Below are 23,723 nucleotides of genomic sequence, written 5' to 3' on the forward strand. Positions count from 1 at the left end.
GTCGCGTAGGGAGTGATCCCTGCGGAAGGCAGAGAGTGGGGAATGAAAAGATGGCTTGCTGGTGGGATCCAGTTGGAGATGGTGGAGGTTTCAGAGAGTTATGCACAAAATGAAAGAGATGCAGGTGAGGGCAGCGTTGATGATAAAGGAAAGGATGCCCCTTTCTTTGAAGAAGGAGGATATCTCATTAGTTCTGGAATGAAAAGCCTTATCCCGAGAGCAGATGCAATGGAGACGGCGGAACTGAGTGAAAGGGGCGGCATTTTTACAAGTGACAGCGTGGGATGAGGTATAGTCCAGGTAATTGTGAGAATTAGTGGATTTATAAAAGATATCAGTAGATAAGTTGTCTCCAGAGACAGATCAAGAAAGGGAAGGGAGGTGTCAGAAATGGACCAGGTAAATTTGAGGGCAGGGTGGAAGTTGGAGGCAAAGTTGATGAAGTTGACGAGCTCAGAATGGGTGCAGGAAGCAGCACCAATGCAGTTGTTAATGTAGTGTAGGAAGAGTTGGGGCGTGATACCGATGTAGGCTTGGAACAGAGACGGTTCCACATAGCCAACAAAAAGGCAGACACAGCTGGGACCCATGCAAGTACCCTGGCTACATGTTTGAAGGAAGTGGGAGGAGCCAAAGGAGGAATTTTTGATGGGGTGAGGACCAGTTCCATCTGATGGAGGAGAGTGGTGATGGAGGGGAACTGGTTTGGTCTGTTGTCCAGGAGTTATTTTTTTTTTACGGAGATTGGGCAAGACTACAACTAGAGGCCATGGGTTAAGGGTAAAAGGTGAAATGTTGAAAAGGAACATAAGGGGACACTTCTTCACTCAGAGTGTAGTGAGAGTGTGGAATGAACTGCCAGCGCAGGTGGTGGATTCAATTATTATTTCAACACTTAAGATAAATTTGGATAGGTAAGTGTATTGTAGGGGTATGGAGGCTATGGTCTGGGTGCAGGTTGATGGGACTGGGCAGTTTAAGTGGTTTGGCACAGACTAGATGGGCCAAAGGGCTCTGTTTCTGTGCTGTAGTTTCTATGATTCTATAAATACATAGGGTGAATGCACACTATCTTTTCCCCAGTTTTGGGAAATGACGGTACAGATTTAAGTGAGGGGGAGAGATAGTTAGGAACTCGAGGGTCAACATTTTTTTTCAAAGGATAATATGCATGTGGAATGAGCTGCCAGAGGAAGTGCTTGAGACAAGTAAACAGACTGGGACAGATAAATAGAAAGGAAAGATTCAGAGGGATATGGGCCATAACACTGGCAAATGGGACTAGCTTGGATGGGGCATTGTGCTTAGTGTGGATCAGTTGGGCTGAGGGGCCTATTTTCATGTTGTATAACTTTATGAATTTCAGATAATGGGCTGCTGCTCTCTGTAAATCTCTGCTGAGTCTGGCAAACATTTTCTGTCTTGTATATTCTTGCTCACCATTTATTTCCTGTGTCAATAGCACTCTTGCACCTGCTGCCTTATCCTCGTTATCCGTTTTCCTCTCCCAATCTGATCCTGTAATGGGCCTCTTTGTCTTTTGCTTCCACTAGTCCTATTATGATAGTCATAAAAGTCAATCTGAACTGTTCCTCCGGTGTTGTAAAATCATATACAAAGTTGTGATACATGAGGTTATTTGGACCATTGAGAATGTGTGCTCAAAGTTCAATGTAAATCTATTGTCGGAGTACATATATGCCACCATATATTACTCCGTGATTCATTTTTAGAAGAGCTACCTGATCTTATCCCACCTTCCAACCTGTATTCCTGCGAGTAGCCATTTTTCAAATAGAATTCAAATGCTTCCAAGTGTGATGAGTGTTTCTGCCTTTACCACTTTCTCAAGCAGTTAGCTCTAGACCCCAATTCATCCACTGGGTGAAAGACTTCTTCATCTTTCCTCTAATCTTACTATCAGACCTACTGGTTTTTGATCTGTCTGCTAAGGAAAATAGTTTCTTCCTAATTACCTAGTTCCTCCAAGATTGTGTGTGTGTTGCTTATAACTACAATTTTCCAGTAAGTACATGCCTCTAAATCTTTGCATCCTCCCAAGCAAAATTAGGCCTTTCCTGTTATCTGGTGAGTAGCACTGAGCTTTGCTTGAACTGTAGCTGTTGAGCCAGAGGAGATCAAATATATTGTTAGTAGCTAAACTTATGAATTCTTTAATAAATGCTGAATTCCACCAACAGAAATGCTCACAGAGGAGTGATACTGCTCAGAATCAGGACTTCTGGCCCAACATGTCCATGCTAATCAACAGATATCCAACTATACCAATCTTGCCTAATAACATTAGTTTATAGTCTTCTACCTTGGCAATTGGTGTTTTCCTGTAGCTCAGTGGTATGTAGTCCCCGTTTCAACCTCCTCAGGCCGTGCTTTCCTCATTCCAACCAACTCCACTGTACAAGTTCTTCCTCACGCTCCTTTTAAACATTTTACCCTTACCTAAAGCTGCACCCTCTAGTTTTAGTTACCTTTGCTATGGGGAGAAGTTCCTCATTATCTACCCTTTCTATGCATCTCATAATCTTGTGCACGTAGCAGTCTCCTCTACTCCAAGAAAACAAACCAGTCGTCCTTGTAATAGAAATGCTTAATCCCAGACAACATCTTGGTGAATCTCCTCCCCAGAGCAGTCTCATCTTTTCTATGGTGTGGTAACCTGCATTGTATGGAATGCTTCAGCTCCAGTCTAATAAAAGTTAGAAAATATTTCAGCTCTTGTATTCTGTTCTGGCTCGTGAATACAACTATATTCGATGACCTTGGTCTGGTCAGGCAAAGTGAGAAGATGATAGAGAGGAGCTATGGGCAAGTAGTCACACTGGGGCCTCAGGAGACAGATAAGTGGGTAACAGGAGAAGGAAGGGCAGGAGTCAGATACTCGAGAGTACCCCATGCTGTCCCTTAACAGTAAGTTCTCCTGTTTGAGTACTGTTGCGGGGGACGGCCTACCTGGGGGAAGCAACAGTGGCCGTGCCTCTGGCTCAGAGTCTGGCCCTGTGGCTCCGAAGGTAGGGAAAGGAAGAGGATGGCAGCAGTGAAAGGGGACTCTGTAGTTAGGGGGTCAGACAGGTGATTCTGTAGACGCAGGAAAGAAACACGGATGGTAGTTCAGATCGCGTCCATGATATCCTGAAGTGGTAAGGTGAACAGCCAGAGGTCGTGGTACATGTTAGTACCAATGAAATAGGTAGGAAAAGGGAGGAGGTCCTGAAAACAGACTACAGGGAGTTAGGAAGGAAGTTGAGAAGCAGGAACTCAAAGGTAGTAATCTCAGGATTACCGCCTGTGCCACACGACAGTGAGAATAGGAATAGAATGAGGTGGAGGATAAATGTGTTACTGAGGGATTGGAGCAGGGGGCAGGGATTCAGATTACTGGATCATTGGGACCTCTTTTGGGACAGGCGTGACCTGTACAAAAAGAACAGGTTGCACTTGAATCCGAGGGGTACTAATATCCTGGCAGGGAGGTTTGCTAAGGCTATTGGGAGAGTTTAAATTAGAATTGCTGGGGGGTGGGAACCGAACTGAAGAGATGGAGGGAGGGGTGGTTGGCTCACATATAGAGAAAGCTTGGAGACAGTGTGAGAGGGATGATAGGCAAGTGATAGAGAAGGGATACGCTTAGACAAGGGGTCCCCAACCTTTTTTGCACTGTGGACCAGTTTAATATTGACAATATTTTTGCGGACCGGCCGACCAGGGGTGGGGCGGGGTGGGGGGGGAGTAGGGTTGCCAATGGACAAGAGTAGCAGTAAATATGTTGGGTTTACCCAAAGAAAGACTACAATGACCATGAAGCCTTGCACAGGCACCAGTGCACATGCGTGTACGTGCCAATTTTTTTCTACAAATCGTTTTTGGCGATTCTGTTCGGTGAGGTGGGTTAATCTCGACTGGAATATAGGTGATAAGTGGCTAATACACTCAATTTCGTTTCTAAAAAGGTTTATCTAACAAATTTAATATTAAACACACAGCGCATATTTTCCTCGCATGAATACAGTCAATTATCAGGGGAGGACAGGGGAGCTTGAATTAAGTGTTGAACGAACTTCCAGTAGAAGTGGTAGAGGCAGGTTCGATATTATCATTTAAAGAAAAATTGGATAGGTATATGGACAGGAAAGAAATGGAGGGTTATGGGCTGAGTGGAGTTCAGTGGGACTAGGTGAGAGTAGCGTTCAGCACAGACTAGAAGGGCAGAGATGGCCTGTTTCCGTGCTGTAATTGTTATATGGTTATATAAGTCAATAGCATCATAACATTTTAAGTAACGTTTGGATATTAAACACACAGCACTTATTTTTCCGTATGAACATATAAAATCATTGCAACACACCAATATCGCTGAATCAGTGGGAGCCCTGGGCTTGTTTTCCTGCAAGAAGACAGTCCTATCGAGGGGTGATGGGAGACAGCGATACTCGAAGGGGGTTCCTTATGTCCAGTCTATTCCGCAATTTAGCTTCCGTTGCATTCATTGCAGAGATATGATGTTGGAAATGGAAGCAACGTTTTTGGTGCTTTCGTGGCTACCTCAGGATATTTAGCCTTGACTTTGATCCAGAATGCTGGCAGAGATGTTATGTCAAACATACTTTTCAGCCCACTGTCACTTGCAAGCTCGAGGAGTTGATCTCTTTCCCTCTCTGACATGGATGACGCGCGGGTAATGACCTCGCGTGCGCTCAAGCTCAACAGTGCGTGACAGGGAATGAGGAAAGGTGCAGCTGATTCATATTGCCAAATCATATCGTTTCCTCGCGGCCTGGTAGCACTGGTCTGCGGCCCGGTGGTTGGGGACCACTGGCTTAGACCGATGGTTTGAGATTTGTCTATTTTAATGCAAGAAGCATCATGAACAAAGGAGATGAGCTTAGGGCGTGGATCATTACTTGGAGCTATGGTGATGTGGCCATTACAGACACTTGGATGGTTCAGGGGCAGGAATGGTTACTGAGTGCCAGGCTTTAGATGTTTCAGAAAGGACAGGAAGGGAGGCAAAAGAGGTGGGGGTTTGGCACTGGTGATCAGGGATAGTGTCATGGCTGCAGAAAAGGAGGAAGTCATGGAGAGATTGTCAACTGAGTCTCTGTGGGTGGAAGTTAGAAACAGAAAAGGGGTCAATAACTCTACTGGTTTTGTTTTATAGACCACCCAATAGGAACAGGGACATCGAGGAGCAGATAGGGAGACAGATTCTGGAATGGTGTAATAATAACAGGGTTGTCGTGTTGGGAGATTTTAATTTCCCAAATATTGATTGGCATCTCCCTAGAGCAAGGGATGTAGATGGGGTGGAGTTTGTTAGGTGTGTTCAGGAAGGGTTCCATAAGACCATAAGAAAAAGGAGCAGAAGTCAACCATTCGGCCCATTGAGTCTGCTCCGCCATTTCATCATGAGCTGATCCATTCTCCCATTTAGTCCCACTCCCCCACCTTCTCACCATAACCTTTGATGCCCTGGCTACTCAGATACCTATCAATCTCTGCCTTAAATACAACCAAATGGCTTGGCCTCCATTGCTGCCCGTGGCAACAAATTCCATAGATTCACCACCCTCTGGCTAAAAAAATTTCTTCACATCTCTGTTCTGAATGGGCGCCCTTCAATTCTTAAGTCATGCGCTCTCGTACTAGACTCCCCCAACATGGGAAACAACTTTGCCACATCCACTCTGTCCATGCTTTTCAACATTCAAAATATTTCTATGAGGTCCCCCCTCATTCTTCTAAACTCCAAGGAATACAGTCCAAGAGCGGACAAACGTTCCTCATATGTTAACCCTCTCATTCCCTGAATCATTCTAGTGAATCTTCTCTGTACCCTCTCCAAGTCAGCACATCCTTTCATAGTCATAGTCATAGTCATACTTTATTGATCCCTGGAGAAATTGGTTTTTGTTACAGTTGCACCATAAATAATTAAATAGTAATAAAACCATAAATAGTTAAATAGTAATCTGTAAGTTATGCCAGGAAATAAGTCCAGGACCAGCCTATTGGCACAGGGTGTCTGACCCTCCAAGGGAGGAGTTGTAAAGTTTGATGGCCACAGGCAGGAATGACTTCCTGTGACGCTCAGTGTTGCATCTCGGTGGAATGAGGCTCTGGCTGAATGTACTCCTGTGCTCAACCAGTACATTATGTAGTGGATGGGAGACATTGTCCAAGATGGCATGCAACTTGGACAGCATCTTCTTTTCAGACACCACCGTCAGAGAGTCCAGTTCCATCCCCACAACATCACTGGCCTTACGAATGAGTTTGTTGATTCTTTTGGTGTCTGCTACCCTCAGCCTGCTGCCCCAGCACACAACAGCAAGCATGAACGCACTGGCCACCACAGACTCGTAGAACATCCTCAGCATCATCCGGCAGATATTAAAGGACCTCAGTCTCCTCAGGAAATAGAGACGGCTCTGACCCTTCTTGTAGACAGCCTCAGTGTTCTTTGTTTCTTATTTCTTAAACAAGGAGCCCAAAACTGCCCACAGTACTCCCAAGTGAGGTCTTACCAGCGCCTTTTAGAGCCTCAACATCACATCCCTGCTCCTATACTCTATTCCTCTAGAAATGAATGCCAACATTGCATTCGCCTTCTTCACCACTGACTCAACCTGGAGGTTAACCTTAAGGGTATCCTGCATGAGGACTCCCAAGTCCCATTGCATCTCAGAACTTTGAATTCTTTCCCCATTTAAATAATCTGCCCGTTTATTTCTTCTGCCAAAGTGCATAACCATACACTTTCCAACATTATGTTTCATTTGCCACTTCTTTGCCCATTCTTCCAATCCATCCAAGTCTCTCTGCAGACTCTCTGTTTCCTCAGCACTACCAGCCCCTCCACCTACCTTCGTATCATCAGCAAACTTAGCCACAAAGCCATCTATTCCATAATCCACATTGTTGATGTACAACGTAAAAAGAAGCGGCCCCAACACGGACCCCTGTGGAACACCACTGGTAACCGGCAGCCAACCAGAATAGGATCCCTTTATTCCCACTTTCTGTTTCCTGCCAATCAGCCAACGCATTATGCACATATGTAACTTCCCCGTAATTCCATAGGGTCTTATTTTGTTAAGTAGCCTCATGTGTGACACCTTATCAAAGGCCTTCTGAAAATCCAAATATACAACATCCACTGCATCTCCCTTGTCTAGCCTACTTGTAATTTCCTCAAAAAGTTGTAATAGGTTTGTCAGGCAGGATTTTCCTTTAAGGAAACCATGCTGAGTTTTGCCTACCTTGTCATATGCCTCCAGGTACTCCGTAACCTCATCCTTGATAGTCGATTCCAACAACTTCCCAACCACCGATGTAAAGCTAACAGGTCTATAATTTCCTTTTTGCTTCCTTGCCCCCTTCTTAAATAGCGGAGTGACATTTGCAATCTTCCAGTCCTCCGGAACCAGGCCAGAATCTATCGATTTTTTTTTCTTTTTCAATCTTTTTATTGATTTCAAAATATAGAAACAAAACATAGCAATAATACAAATAGTAGGAGATATATTGTTACACTTAAGAAAAGTAATTGTAAAATCGAATAGTGTAAATTAACAAAGCTCCCAATCATGTAGAACTAACAACGGATAATACAAAGCAAAAAAAAAACTGGAAAAAAAAATCATGAAAAAGAAAAAAATCAAAACAAAAAAAAAAGCAAACCCCATCCCCAAAGTAAAACAAAATTAATCAACTAAACTAAAAAACTTGGGCAAAACTAACAACTTAAAAATGGAAAAGAAAAAAACCTTAGTGTCGACGACTCCATTCCTCTCCAACAACAGTACAGAGAGGTAACACAAGTTTGGAAATGATCAAATTACATCAAATGAAAATGCTGAATGAATGGCCTCCAAGTTTTTTCAAACTTAATAGAAGGGTCATAAACTGCACTTCTAATTTTCTCCAAATTCAAACACACCATAGTTTGTGAAAACCAATGAAATACATTAATCTCTTTCCAATTCAACAAAGTGGACCTTCTAGCCATTAAAGTAAGAAATGCAATCATCCTTCGTGATGAAGAGGTTAAATTATTTAAGTCTATCACTGGTAGTCCAAAGATAGCAGTAATTGGATGGGGTTGTAAGTCTATATTTAGGATCATTGAAATAATATCAAAAATATCTTTCCAATATTTCTCCAACAAGGGACATGACCAAAACATGTGGGTTAAAGAAGCTATCTCGGAATGACATCTGTCACATATTGGATTAATAGAAGAGTAATAACGAGATAGTTTATCTTTAGACATATGAGCCCTGTGTACTACTTTAAACTGTATCAACCTATGCTTAGCACATACAGAGGATGAATTCACCAACTGAAGAATGTTTTCCCATTTTTCAGTCGGTATATTAATCTCAAGTTCTCTTTCCCAGTCAGCTTTAATTTTATTAGAAGCATCAGGACATAAATTCATAATTATATTATATATAATTGCTACTACACTTTTCTGAGAGAGATTTAAATCTAAGATTTTTTCCAAAGTGTCCATTGGATATGGGTATGGAAAGTTAGGGGAGACAGTAATTAAAAAGTTTCTGATCTGTAGATATCTAAAAAAGTGAGATCTGGGTAAGTTATATTTATTAGAGAGTTGATCGAAAGACCTAACACAATTATCCAAAAATAAATCGCGAAAATATATTATACCTTTGGTTTTCCAATCAAAGTAAGCTTGATCCATGGTGGAAGGTTGAAAAAGAAAATTTGATATAATGGGACTTGCTAGAATAAATTGATTAAACCCAAAAAATCTTCGGAATTGAAACCATATACGTAAAGTATGTTTAACTATTGGGTTGTTCATTTGTTTATATGATTTAAAAGAAGTAAAAGGAAGTAAAGTTCCTAAAACCGAACCCAAGGAAAGCCCTTGTAATGAATTAGATTCAAGATTTACCCAATGAGGGTTTAAAGATACGTCCAAATCTCGTAACCAAAATTTTAAATATCGAATATTAATTGCCCAGTAATAGAATCTAAAATTCGGGAGGACGAGCCCCCCCTCCTTTTTAGATTTCTGTAGATACCTTTTACCTAACCTAGGATTTTTATTCTGCCAAATATATGAGGAAATTTTTGAATCTACGTTATCAAAAAAAGATTTTGGGATAAAAATTGGAACCGATTGGAATATATACAAAAATTTGGGCAAAATGATCATCTTAATAGCATTAATCCGGCCAGTCAAAGACAAAGAGATTGGCGACCATTTGGTAAATAAAAGTTTAATCTGATCAATTAAAGGTAAAAAATTAGCTTTAAATAAATCTTTATATTTTTTCGTAATTGTTATCCCTAAATATATAAATGAATCAGTAACCAATTTAAATGGTAAATGTCCATAAATAGGTACATGCTTATTTAAAGGGAATAATTCACTCTTATTAAGATTCAATTTGTAACCAGAGAAGTTACTAAATTGAGCCAACAGACCTAGAATAGCAGGAATTGACTTCTCCGGGTTAGAGATGTATAACAACAAATCATCTGCATATAATGATAATTTATGTATTTCGTTTCCACGGATAATACCAACAATATTTGGTGAGTCACGAATAGCAATTGCTAAAGGTTCAAGAGCAATATTGAATAGTAAAGGACTAAGAGGGCAACTTTGCCTAGTACCACGAAAAAGACGAAAAAAAGGAGATCTATAATTATTTGTACAAACCGAGGCTACCGGGGAGTAATATAACAATTTAATCCAAGATATAAATGTCAAATTAAAATTAAACTTCTCAAGAACATTAAATAAATAAGGCCATTCAACTCTGTCAAAGGCTTTCTCTGCATCTAATGAGATAATACATTCCGGGGTAGTAAGTGAGGGGGTAGAAACAATATTCATTAACCTCCTAATATTAAAGGATGAATAACGATTTTTAATAAATCCGGTTTGATCCATGGAAATAATTTGAGGTAGCACCTTCTCCAACCTAGTTACTAGAATTTTTGAAAAAATTTTAGAGTCTACATTCAGAAGAGATATTCGGTCTGTATGATGCACAATCAGTAGGATCTTTATTCTTTTTAAGAATTAAAGAAATAGAGGCTTCATAAAACGATTGTGGTAATTTACCTAAACTGATTGCTTCCTTGAATATTCTAGACAACTTAGAAGAAAGAATGGAGGAAAAAAATTTTTAAAATTCCACTGTAAACCCATCTGGACCGGGTGCTTTACCGGAATTCAATGATGAGATTGTAGTTATTATTTCTTCCTCTGAAATGGAAGTTTCTAATGATAAGCAATCTTCTGGCGATAGTCTCGGAAAACTCAATTTACTTAAAAAATCATGCATGAAATTAGAATCATGAGGAAAATCAGAGTGATATAAAGAGGTATAAAATTCTTGAAAGGTTTGGTTTATCCCAGCATGATCAACTGTGAAAGTATCATCCTGTTTGCGAATCTTAGTAATTTGACGTTTAACCGAATCAAATTTCAATTGGTTAGCCAGTAATTTACCCAATTTATCTCCATGAATATAAAAATCACTTCTAGTTCTCATTAATTGATTTTCGATCGAGGATGTTAATAATAAGCTATGTTCCAATTGGAGTTCAACTCTGTGTTTGTACAGCTCCTTACTGGGAGAAATAGCATATTTTTTATCGACTTCTTTAATTTTATCAACCAACAGAAGTATTTAATTGTTAACACGTCTTTTCAAACCAGCTGAATAGGAAATAATCTGACCACGGATATAAGCTTTAAAGGCATCCCAAACAGTTCCATTGGAAACTTCTTCCGTAGTATTAGTTGAAAAGAAGAAATCAATCTGCTCCTTTATAAATTTGACAAAGTCCTGATCTTGAAGCAAAATAGGGTTAAATCGCCATTGTCTGCTAGTACAAGAGGTGTCCATTAACTTGATGGAAAGTTTCATTGGAGCATGATCTGAAATAGCAATAATGTCATAATTACAATCAACTACATATGGAATCAAACGAGAGTCAATCAAGAAATAATCAATTCGGGAAAAAGAACGATGAACATGTGAAAAAAAGGAGAATTCCTTATCATTTGGATTTGAAATCTCCAAATTTCTGAAATCCCAGAATCCAACATAAAAGAGTTAATAATAGTAGCCGACTTATTCGGTAAAGCCGGACTACCTATGGATCTGTCCAACATGGGATTCAAACATAAATTAAAATCACTGCCCATTATCAACATATACTCGTTTAATTTAGGAAAGGAAGTGAATAAGTGTTTAAAAAATTCAGGATAATCCACATTCGGAGCGTAAACATTAACCATAGCGACCTTTTTATTAAAAAGTAGCCCATTAATTAACAAAAATCTGCCGTTAGGATCTGAAATAATGTCTTGATGAATAAATGTAATTGAGGGATCAATAAAAATTGAAATGCCTTTAATTTTGGCTTGAGCATTTGAATGGTATTTTTGTCTTTTCCAAAACTTAAAGAAGCGTTGATTGTCCTCTTTCCTTACATGAGTCTCTTGTGCAAAAATAATATGAGCATTCAGTCTTTGGAACACTTTGAAAATCTTTTTCTGTTTTATTGGATGATTTAAACCATTTGTATTCCAAGAGACAAAATTAATAGTATGAGCCATAATTGAAAATTAACCCTTTGGTGAGTAAGGGGTTAACCATAATGTGAGCTCATGAAATCGGAAGAGGAATACATGATTAAAGAGGAACCGGAAATCTCGACACTGCGGACATCTTTGTAGTTCTGAATCAGCCCAACAGAAAAAATTAGAAAAGAAAAAGACTACCCCATCCCCCAACCCCAAGAACCCCGAACTAAGCCAAAGAAGGCTGAAGAAAGCACTAACTAAAACTAAGTCTAACCCCATTTCCGCAGGGGGCAACTCCAAAAATATATGTTAAATAGGTGACCTCCCAGAGACTAATATATGTAAAAAATAAACAGTATAGTAAATTAGTCAATCGATTTTTGAAAGATCATTGCTAATGCCTCCGCAATCTCCACAGCTATTTCCTTCAGAACACGAGGGTGCATTCCATCTGGTCTGGGAGATTTATCTACCCTTAGACTATTCAGCTTCCTGAGTACTTTCTCTGTCGTAATTGTGACTGCGCACACTTCTCTTTCCTGCCACCCTTGAGTGTCCAGTATACTGCTGATGTCTTCCTCAGTGAAGACTGATGCAAAATACTCGTTCAGTTCTTTCGCCATCTCCTTATCTCCCATTACAATTTCTCTAGCATCATTTTCTATCGGTCCTATATCTACTCTCACCTGTCTTTTACTCTTTATATACTTGAAAAAGCTTTTAGTATCCTCTTTGATATTATTTGCTAGCTTCCTTTCATAGTTAATCTTTTCCCTCTTAATGACCTTCTTAGTTTCCTTTTGTAAGCTTTTAAAAACTTCCCAATCCTCTGTCTTCCCACTAATTTTTGTTTCCTTGTATGCCCTCTCCTTTGCTTGGCTCTGACTTCTCTTGTCAGCCACGGTTGCATCCTTTTTCCATTCGAAAATTTCTTCTTTTTTGGAATATATCTGTCTTGCACCTTCCTCAATTCTTGCATAAACTCTAGCCACTGCTGCTCTGCCGTCTTTCCCGTAGTTTCCAGTCAACTTTGGCCAGTTCCTCTCTCATGCCACTGTAATTTCTTTACTCCACTGAAATACCGACACATCGGATTTTGGCTTCTCTTTTTCAAATTTCACAGTGAACTCATTCACACGTTATTCACATTTGAAATTTCACATGTTATGATCACTTTCTCCTAAGGGTTCCTTCACCTCAATCTCTCTAATCACCTCCTGTTCATTACACAATACCCAATCCAGTACAGTCGATCCCCTAGTGGGCTCAACAACAAGCTGCTCTAAACAGCCATCTCACAAACATTCTACAAATTCTCTCTCTTGAGATCCAGTGCCGACCTGATTTTCCCAATCCACTCGCATGTTAAAGTCCCCCATAATTATCATAACACTGCCCTTCTGACAAGCCTTATCTTTTTCCTGTTGTAATTTGTAGTCCACATTACTGCAGCTGTTTGGAGGCCTATAAATAACTGCCATCAGGGTCCTTTTACCCCTGCGATTTCTTAGCTCAACCCATAAAGATTCTGCACCTTCTGATCCTATGTCACCTCTTTCTAATGATTTGATATCATTTCTTACCAATAAAGCCATGCCACTCCCTCTGCCTACCTTCTATCCTTCCGATACACCGTGTATCCTTGGACGTTCAGCTCCCAGAGACATGCATCCTTTAGCCACGTCTCAGTGATGGCCACAATATCATACCTGCCAATCTGTAGCTGTACGACAAGATCATCCACCTTATTCCTTACGCTGCGTGCATTTAAGTATAACACCTTAAGACCAGTATTTGGTAGTTTTTGCTTTGATTGCCCTGCAACTTTATTGCATGCAACTCATCCCAATGGCTGCAAATTTGCCCCATCACCTGCCTGTCTTTCCTGACTTCTTTACTGCTCACTATCTTAGATTTATTCCTGTTTTCCCCTTCCTCCGCTCTATCATTCCGGTTCCCATCCCCCTGCCAAATTAGTTTAAACCCTTCCTAACAGCTCTATTAAATCTTCCTGCCAGGATATTGGTCCCCTTCAGGTTCAGGTGTAACCCGTCCATTTTGAACAGGTCATATTTCTCCCATTTGAGATCCCAATGATCCAAGAACCTGAAGCCCTGCCCCCTGCACCAGTCTCTCAGCCACGCATTCACCTGCCTGATCCTACTATTCTTGCCCTCGCTAGAACGTGGCACAGGTAGCAATCCCGAGATTACTACCCTGGAGGTCCTGCTTCTCAGCTTCCTTCCTAACTCCCGGAAATCTCTCTTCAGGGCCTCCTCCCTTCTATGTCATTGGTACCAACATGTACCAAGACAACTGGCTGCTCACCCTCTCCCTTAAGAATATTCTGGACCCGATCCGAGACATGCCGTACCCTGGCACCTGGGAGGCAACACACCATGCCGGGTACCTCTATCAGGCTCACAGAATCTCCTGTCTGTTCCTCTGACTATGGAATCCCCTATGACTACCGTATTCCTCTTCTCCCTTCTTCCCTCCTGCACAACAGTGTCTGACACAATATGTAGATAAGCCTACAAGGGGAGAGGCTCTGCTTGATCTGGTATGGGAAATGAACCTGGTGAGGTGTCAGGTCTCTTAGTGGGAGAGCATTTTGGAGATGGTGATCACAATTCTATCTCCTTTACCATAGCATTGGAGAGGGATAGGAACAGGCAAGTCAGGAAAGCATTTAATTGGAGTAAGGAGAAATATGAAGCTATCAGGGAAGAACTTGGAAGCATAAATTGGAAACATATGTTCTCAGGGAAACATATGGAAGAAATGTGGCAAATGTTCAGAGGATATTTGCGTGGGGTTCTGTTCCAATGAGACAGGGAAAGGATGGTAGAGTACAGGAACCGTGGTGTACAAAGGCTGTTGAAAATCTAGTCAATTAGAAAAGAAAAACTTATGAAAGGTAATGATAGCGATCTGGAAGATTATAAGGCTAGCAGGAAGGAGCTTAAGAATGAAATTAGGAGAGCCAGAAGGGGCCATGAGAAGGCCTTGGCGAGCAGGATTAAAGAAAATCCCAAGGCATTCCACAAGTATGTGAAGAGCAAGAGGATAAGATATGAGAGATGAATCATGTGAGGGGGAAGATAGGTGGGTGGGGGCAAGGGTGGATTGAAGTAAGAAGTTAGGAGATGATCGGTGGAAGAGGTAAAGGGCTGAAGAAGAAATCTGATGGGAGAGGACAGTGGACCATGGATAATGGGAAGGAGGGGCACCAGAAGGAAGTGATGGGCAGGTGAGGAGAAGAGGAAGGGGTGAGAGGGGAATCAGAATGGGGAATAGGAAAAAACAGAAGGGAGTGGGAGGAAACATTACTGGAAGTTAGAGAAATTGATGTTTTAAGACTGCTTTCAAACCTAGTCTTCATTTTACTAAAGCAAATTTTTAAAATGTGTATAAAATAAGTAAAGCTTTCTTTGATATTGAGGGGCGCTACCAATGTTGTATTTAGTAATTTTGATAGTTAATGGATGGAATTCATCCTCTACATAGTAAGAATAATAGCAGTTTCCCATGCTTCCAGTTTCTCCTGATCTAGCCTGGTTTCCAGTGTTTCTGGCACAAATTTTCTCTAGTTAAATAATAGGACAAATAATCATTTTGGGAGGTCCACACTAGAAACGAACAGGTCGATTTACCCAATTAGTATTTGAGGCCAAATATGGAAAAGGAATTTTAGGGCTATGTATGGAACCAAAATAAATGGGGGAGATGCTAAGTGTTTTTTTTGCATCTGTATTTACGAAAGAAACTGGCATGGAGTCGATGGAAATAAGGCAAACAAGTAGATCATGGAACCCATACAAATTGAAGAGGAGGAGGTGCTTGTTATCTTGAGGTAAATCAGAGTAGATAAATCCCCAGGACCTGACAGGGTATTCCCTCGAACCTTGAAGGAGACTAGTGTTGAAATTGCAGGGGCCCTGGCGGATATATTTAAAATGTCGCTGTCTACAGGTGAGGTGCCGGAGGATTGGAGAGTGGCTCATGTTGTTCCGTTGTTTAAAAAAGGCTCTAAAAGTAATCCGGGAATTTATAGGCCGGTAAGTTTGACATCGGTAGTAGGTAAATTATTGGAAGGAGTACTGAGAGATAGGATCTACAAGTATTTGGATAGACAGGGACTTATTAGGGAGAGTCAACATAGCTTTGTGTGTGGTAGGTCATGTTTAACAAATCTATTAGAGTTTTTCGAGGAGGTTACTAGGAAAGTGGATGAAGGGAAGGCAGTGGATGTTGTCTACATGGACTTCAGTAAGGCCTTTGACAAGGTCCCGCATGGGAGGTTAGTTAGGAAGATTCAGTCGCTAGGTATACATGGAGAGGTGGTAAATTGGATTAGACATTGGCTCGATGGAAGAAGCCAGAGAGTGGTAGTGGAGGATTGCTTCTCTGAATGGAGGCCTGTGACTAGTGGTGTGCCACAGGGATCAGTGCTGGGTCCATTGTTATTTGTCATCTGTATCAATGATCTGGATGATAATGTGGTAAATTGGATCAGCAAATTTGCTGATGATACAAAGATTGGAGGTGTAGTGGACAGTGAGGAAGGTTTTCAAAGCTTGCAGAGGGATTTGGACCAGCTGGAAAAATGGGCTGAAAATGGCAGATGGAGTTTAATACAGACAAGTGTGAGGTATTGGACTTTGGAAGGACAAACCAAGGTAGAACATACCAGGTAAATGGTAGGGCACTGAGGAGTGCAGTAGAACAGAGGGATCTGGGAATACAGATACAAAATTCCCTAAAAGCGGCATCACAGGTTGATAGGGTCGTAAAGAGAGCTTTTGGTACATTGGCCTTTATAAATCAAAGTATTGAGTATAAAAGTTGGAATGTTATGGTGAGGTTGTATAAGGCTGAATTTGGAGTATTGTGTGCAGTTTTGGTCACCAAATTACAGGAAGAATATTAATAAGGTTGAAAGAGTGCAGAGAAGGTTTACAAGGATGTTGCCAGGACTTGAGAAACTGAGTTACAGAGAAAGGTTGAATAGGTTAGGACTTTATTCCCTGGAGTGTAGAAGAATGAGGGGAGATTTGATAGAGGTATATAAAATTATGATGGGTATAGATAGAGTGAATGTAAGCAGGCTTTTTCCATTGAGGCTAGGGGAGAAAAAAACCAGAGGACATGGGTTAAGGGTGAAGGTGGAAAAGTTTAAAGGGAACATTGGGGGGGGGCTTCTTCACACAGAGAGTGGTGGGAGTGTGGAATGAGCTGCCAGATGAAGTGGTAAATGCGGGCTCACTTTTAACATTTAAGAAAAGCTTGGACAGGTACATGGATGAGAGGTGTATTGAGGGATATGGTCCAGGTGCAGGTCAGTGGGACTAAGCTGAAAAATGGTTTGGCACAGCCAAGAAGGGCCAAAAGGCCTGTTTCTGTGCTGTAATGTTCTATGGTTCTATGGATGATTTACAGTGGATTGATAAGCTTGAGCGTATAGACATGAAGAAAGAGGGTGTGCTGCAGCTTTTGGAAAACATCAAGTTGGATAAGTCTCTGGGACCAGACGAGATGTAACCTAGGCTACTGAAGTGAGGGCGAAGATTGCTGAGCCTCTGGCGATGATCTTTGCATTATCAATGGGGACGGGAGAGGTCCTGGAGGATTGGAGGGTTGTGGATGTTGCTCCCTTATTCAAAAAGGGAGTAGAGATAGCCCAGGAAATTGTAGACCAGTGAGTCTTACTTCAGTGGCTGGTAAGTTGATGGAAAAACTCTTGAGAGGCAGGATTTATGAACACTTGGAAAGGCATAATATGATTAGGAATAGTCAGCATGGCTTTGTCAAAGGTAGTTGTGCCTTACGAGCCTGATTGAATTTTTTGAGGATGTGCCTAAACACGTTGATTAAGGTAGAGCAGTAGATGTAGTGTATATGGATTTCAGCAAGGCACTTGATAAGGTACCCAGTGCCAGGCTTATTGAGAAAATAAGGAGGCATGGGATCCAAGGGGACCTTGCTTTGTGGATTAAGAATTGGCTTGCCCACAGAAGGCAAAGAGTGGTTGTAGACGGGTCATATTCTGCATGGAGGTCGGTGACCAGAGGTGCGCCTCAGGGATCTGTTCTGGGACCCCTTCTCTTCGTGATTTTTATAAATGACCTGGATGAGGAAGTGGACGGAAGGGTTAGTAAATTTGCTGATGACACGAAGATTGGAGGTGTTATGGATAGTCAGAAGTTACAGCGGGACATTGATAGGATGCAAAACCGGACTGAGAAGTGGCAGATGGAGTTCAACCCAGATAAGTGTGAGGTCGTTCATTTTGGTAGTTCAAACTTGATGGCAGAATATAGTATTAATGGGAAGACTCTTGGCAGTGTGGAGGATCAGAGGGATCTTGAGGTCCGAGTCCATAGGCCGCTCAAAGCAGCTGCGCAGGTTGACTCTGTAGTTAAGAAGGCATATGGTGCATTGGCCTTCATCAACCATGGGATTGAGTTCAAGAGCCAAGAGGTAATGTTACAGCTATATAGGACCCTGGTCAGACCCCACTTAGAGTACTGTGCTCAGTTCTGGTCACAAGAAAGATGTGGAAACTATAGAAAGGGTGCAGAGGAGATTTACAATAATGTTGCCTGGATTAGGGAGCATGCCTTATGTGAATAGGTTGAGTGAACTTGGCCTTTTCCCCTTGGAGCAACAGAGGATGAGAGGTGACCTCATAGAGGTGTACAGGATGATGAGAGGCATTGATTGTGTGGATAGTAAGAGGCTTTTTCCCAGGGCTGAAATGGCTAGCACGAGAGGGCATATTTTTAAGGTGCTTGGAAGTAGGTACAGAGGAGATGTCGGATAAGTTTTTTTTTAAATCGCAGAGAGTGGTGAGAGCGTGGAATGGGCTGCCAGCAATGGTGGTGGGGACGGATACAATAGGGTCTTTTAAGAGACTCCTGCATAGGTACATGGAGCTTAGAAAAATAGAGGGCTATGGACAACCCGTGGTAATTTCTAAAGTAAGTACATGTTCGGCACAGCATTGTGGGCCGAATGGCCTGTATTGTGTTGTAGGTTGTCTATGTTTCTATATCTACCTGTGCTGTCACTATTGGGGATCTTTGTACACCAAAGTCCCTCTCTGTCCCCCAATAATCCTTAGAGCCCTAACATTCATAACATATGCCTTAGCTTTACTAATTCTGAAATAATAATGAGGCAGCCCACAGAGAAGAAGTTATCACCCTGACACTGTGGTGTCAAGAAAACAACCTCTCCCTCAATATCGTAAAAACAAAGGAGCTGGTTGTGGACTGCAGGAGGAATGGAGACAGTCTCACCCTATTGAAATCAATGGATCTTGGTTTGAGTGGGTGAACATTTTCAAGTTCCTCAGTATACACATCACCAAGGATCTCACTTTATCTGTACATACAGGATGTGTGGTGAAAAAAGAACAACAGTGCCTCTTTCACCTCAGATGGTTGAAGAAGTTCGGCATGAGTCCCCAGATCCTAAGAACTTCCTGTAGTGGCATGATTGAGAACATGCTGACTGGCTGCAACACTGCCTGGTATGGGAACTGTACTTCCCTCAATCGCAGGACTCTACAGAGAGTGGTGTGGACTGCCCAGCGCATCTGTAGATGTGAACTTCCCACTATTCAGGATATTTACAGTGACAGTTGCATAAAAAGGTCCCGAAAGATCATTGGGGATCTGAGTCACCCCAACCACAAACTGTTCCAGCTGCTACCATCTGGGAAATGGTACCGCAGCATAAAAGCCAGGACCAGCAGGACCGGGACAGCTTCTTCCACCAGGCCATCAGACTGATTAAATCATGCTGACACACTGCATTTCTATGTTGTATTGATTGTTCTGTTGTACATCTTACTGTACATACTATTACAAATGACTGTAATTTGCACATTGAACATTCAGATGGAGATTTAATGTAAAGATTTTTACTCCTCATATATGTGAAGGATGTAAGAAATGTAAGAAGGATGTAAGAAGGATGTAAGTCAATTCAATTCCTTCCACAATGCCTCACTTCACACTTAATCCATCTGCCATTGCTCACTTCAATTTAACAACTGGTTAATATATTGCCATGTAATAATCACATGTACTAGCGATCTTTAACATTTCTCACTTCATCACACCTCATCACTTTACATCAGCAATGTTTTTCAATTGTGTCATGTCTGACACCAGTCTACTGCACGTCACGTCGTTTGCCTTAGCTCTGTTGCAGACTCGCCCCAAGCATGCTACCAACTACTCACACGTACTAGTCACACTTCCATCTCAGAATCATGATTAGATTTATTATCACTGATGTGAAATTTGTTGTTTTGCAGCAGCACTACAGTGCAAAGCATAAAATTGCTGTAGATTACAAAATAATTACAGCACCATTATGCAATTAAATGCATGATATTTAATCAAAGTTAATTTCTTGTTTCTCCAAATTCCTACATGATACAAGTAATCTGAAATTACATTTGTGTTCAGCTTAAACAAAACTTATTTCTGAGGAAGCAACATTTTTGTAAAGTGTAATTAGTGCAAAACACAAGGAATGAGGTGGTGTTCATGAACCATTGAGAAATCTACTGACAGAGGGGAAGAAGCTGATCTTCAATCACTGAATATGGGCATAAGTCTCCTGTACCTGCTCTCTGATGGGGCATCAGTCTCCTGTACCTGCTCTCTGATGGGGCATCAATCTCCTGTATCTGCTCTCTGATGGGGCATCAGTCAGCTCTGCCTGCTGTCTGATGGGACATGAATCTCTTGTGCCTGCTCTCTGATGGGGCATCAGTCTCCCGTACGTCCTCTCTGAGGGGGCATCAGTCTCCTGTACCCGCTCTCTGATGGGGCATCAGTCTTCTGTACATCCTCTCTGATGAAACATCGATCTCCTGTACCTGCTCTCTAATGAGGCATCAGTCGACCTGTTCCTGCTGTCTGACGGGGCAAGAGTCTCCTGTACCTGCTCCCTGATGGGGCATCAGTTTCCTGTACCTGCTCCTTGATGGGGCATCAGTCTCCTGTACCTGCTCCCTGATGGGGCATCAGTGTCCTGTACCTGCTCCCTGATGGGGCATCAATCTCCCTGATGGGGCATCAGTCTCTCTGTTGGGGCATCAGTCATCCTGTACCCACTCTCTGATGGGGCATCAGTCTCCTGTACCTGCTCTCCGATGGTGCAACGGTCTCCTGTACCTCCTCTGATGGGGCATCAGTCATCCTGTACATCCTCTCTGATGGGGCATCAGTTGTCCTGTACCTGCTCTCTAATGAGGCAACAGTCTCCTGTACCTGCTCCCTGGTGGGGCATCAGTCATCCTGTACATCCTCTCTGATGGGGCATCAGTTGTCCTGTACCTGCTCTCTAATGAGGCAACAGTCTCCTGTACCTGCTCTTGGTGGGGCATCGGTCTCTCCGATGGGGCATCAGTCTCCTGTACCTGCACTGATGGGGCATCAGTCATCCTGTACGTCCTCTCTGACGGGGCATCAGTCGTCCTGTACCTGCTCTCTGATGAGGCATCAGTCTCTGATGGTAGAAATGAGAAGAGGGCATGTCACAAATGCTGAGAGTCTTCAGTGATGGATTTCTTTGATGAAGGATGGTGGGAGATGGTTGTGGCTGTGATGGAACTGACTGTATCTACAACCCTTGTAATCCTGTGCTCCACACAGCATAACATGATGCACAAGAAGGTTGCAAGAACTACCTGTAGGAAATTGACAGGGAACATAGTGCTACTGCCTTCTCAGCAATCAACCATTTAACTACTCACTTCTGCCACTCTGACAGCATCCTAACTCTTGTCTAGCAAACCAGAGCACTGTCACTTTTGCCAAGAAGGTACAGCGTGCTACTGGCTTTCTTGGGCAAGAATTCTATAAGCTCGCCTGCATTCTACATTAACAAAATACAGTCACTAATTCGCATCACTTGTAAGCAGTTAGTTAGGCAAGGCATGCAAGGGGCATGTACTTCACAGGATCACAGATTGGTTACAGTATAAAAGGAGGTGATTTGTCCCATCAAGTATGTACTGGCTGTATAGATGTTTCACCTGGCTGTGGGGTGAACCAGGAGTCACTGGCACAAGATGGGGGCATGATATGACGATGAGAGATTTCTTCACCTTGAGGATGGTGAACCTGTGGAATTCCATATTATAAATGGCTGTGGAGGCCAAGCCATTGAATAGATTTAGGAAAGATTTCTGGAACAAAAGGAATTCAGCAGTATGGGAAAGGAGTGGGAAAATGTCACTCAGGTAGTAGATCAACCACAATCCTGTTGAATGTCTATGTATTGTGTCCATATTATTCATGACTTTCCATCCCTTTATCAGATCGCCAAGCAAACACATCTGCTTCACAGAGAACACCATCTCCACCAGTTTATTCTGGAATTTTTCATTCTTCACTTTCCTTCAAAGCCTTCATGCGTTTCCCGGTGTAGTGCCCAGAACTAGACACAATAGTGAACCAGTGATTTATAAACATTTATCATTGGGGCACCATGGTAGGGTAGTGGTTAGAACGATGCTACAAAGCTTGGGGCACTGGGGTTTGGAGTTTGATTCCCTCATCCTCCTCCGGGGGCTCTGGTTTCCTCCCACGGTCCAAAGACTTACCGGTTACTAGGTTAATTGCTCATGTAAATTCTCCCATGATCAGACTAGGGCTAAATCAGTGGGTTGCTGGGTGGTGCAGCTTAAAGGGTCTGTTTGTGCTGTATCTCTAAAATAAAATAATCGTGACTTCCTTGCTGTTGTACTCAATGACCCTATACAAAACACCCAAATCCTGCAGGACTTTAACCATTTTCTCAACATTCCGTGTCACTTTCAACAAGCAATGCAAATATAGCATGGGACAGAGTGTCATAGAGAAGTACAGCACAGAACCAGGGCCTTTGGGCTATCTAGTCCGAACCTAGTAACCATTTAAACTGGTCGTAGTCCTACCAAACCAAAGTGGAAAAAGCCTGCTTGCATTTACCCTATCTATACCTCTCATAATTTTGTATACTTCTATCAAATCTCCAATTAAACTTCTATGTTCTAAAGAATACAATCCAAACCCAATCTACACTTGTTATCCTTACCTTTTATTCTGACAGGCATATTCAAGCTTTGTACTCTCAAAATTTCGTTTTTGAAGGTCTCCCATTTCCCAAGTACACCTTTGCCAGAAAACAGCCTGTTCCAATCCACACTTGCCAGATCATTTCTGATAGGATCAAAATTGGTCTTTCTCCAACTTAGAATCTCAACCTACAGACCAGACCTAGCCTTTTGCATATTTACTTTGAAACTAATGCATTGTGGTCACTTGATGCAAAGTGTTCCCTACACAAACTTCTGTCATGTGCCATGTCTCATTCCTGAATAGCAGATGCAGTATTACACGGTCTGTCTTTGGGACTTCTACATACCGACGAAGGAAACTTTTGAACACATTTGACAAACTCTATCCCATCTAGTCCTTTTACAGTGTGGGATTCCCTGTCAATATGTGGAAAGTTAAAAATCACCTACTATAACGACCTTATGTTTCTCTTTACAGAGCTCCCATGTACCCCTTTTAAAATGCTGCTTGCCAGTTCATGTTGCTTCTACTCATCTGTCCACCACTTGAATTTCTCAGCATTAAGTTTCATATCCTGGTGTAGTTCTGATGAAGGGTCTCAACCCAAAATGTTGACTGTTTATTTCCCTCCACAATGCTATCGCACTTTGCCTCCTCCTTCACTTCCTTAAATGACAGTATGTCCTGTAGATCTTGTGCTTGCACCATGGAATCATGAGCTATTCTACAACTATGCAGATTGCTGTTGTCACCCAGTCATCACAATCTTTGGTTATTCCTGTCTTTCAACCGCAAATGTAATGAATTGAAAGCATGATGAAAATTGTCTATGATCTACATGACGCTCACACACCAGTCGGTTGCCAAGGGAATCAACTCTCACTATGTTACAGTATATGACTAATTTAGCTTACATTACTCAAAATACCCATGATCAATATTAGCAAACCAATGTTTTCCCTTGCAGGATAGTTTCTGACAAGATAGAATGAGATGCAATTAACCCAGAGAACAGAGAGCCTCATTTTTCTACCTGATGC

At 41.9% G+C, this 23,723-nt stretch overlaps 1 protein-coding gene across 1 annotated transcript in view; it reads left to right on the forward strand.

Moving 5' to 3' along the window:
* Nucleotides 1–19,889, forward strand: part of LOC140209871 (protein PIGBOS1) — an 82,934-nt gene extending 63,045 nt beyond the window's left edge. The window contains exon 2 of the mRNA XM_072278467.1: nucleotides 18,998–19,889. Within this exon, the coding sequence (XP_072134568.1) occupies nucleotides 18,998–19,091 (94 nt within the window). The 3' untranslated portion in view covers nucleotides 19,092–19,889. The remainder of the gene's footprint in view (nucleotides 1–18,997) is intronic.
* The last annotated feature ends 3,834 nt before the right edge of the window (nucleotides 19,890–23,723 follow it).

This window comes from Mobula birostris, chromosome 14 (assembly GCF_030028105.1).
Source record: "Mobula birostris isolate sMobBir1 chromosome 14, sMobBir1.hap1, whole genome shotgun sequence".
Lineage (NCBI taxonomy): Eukaryota > Metazoa > Chordata > Chondrichthyes > Myliobatiformes > Myliobatidae > Mobula > Mobula birostris.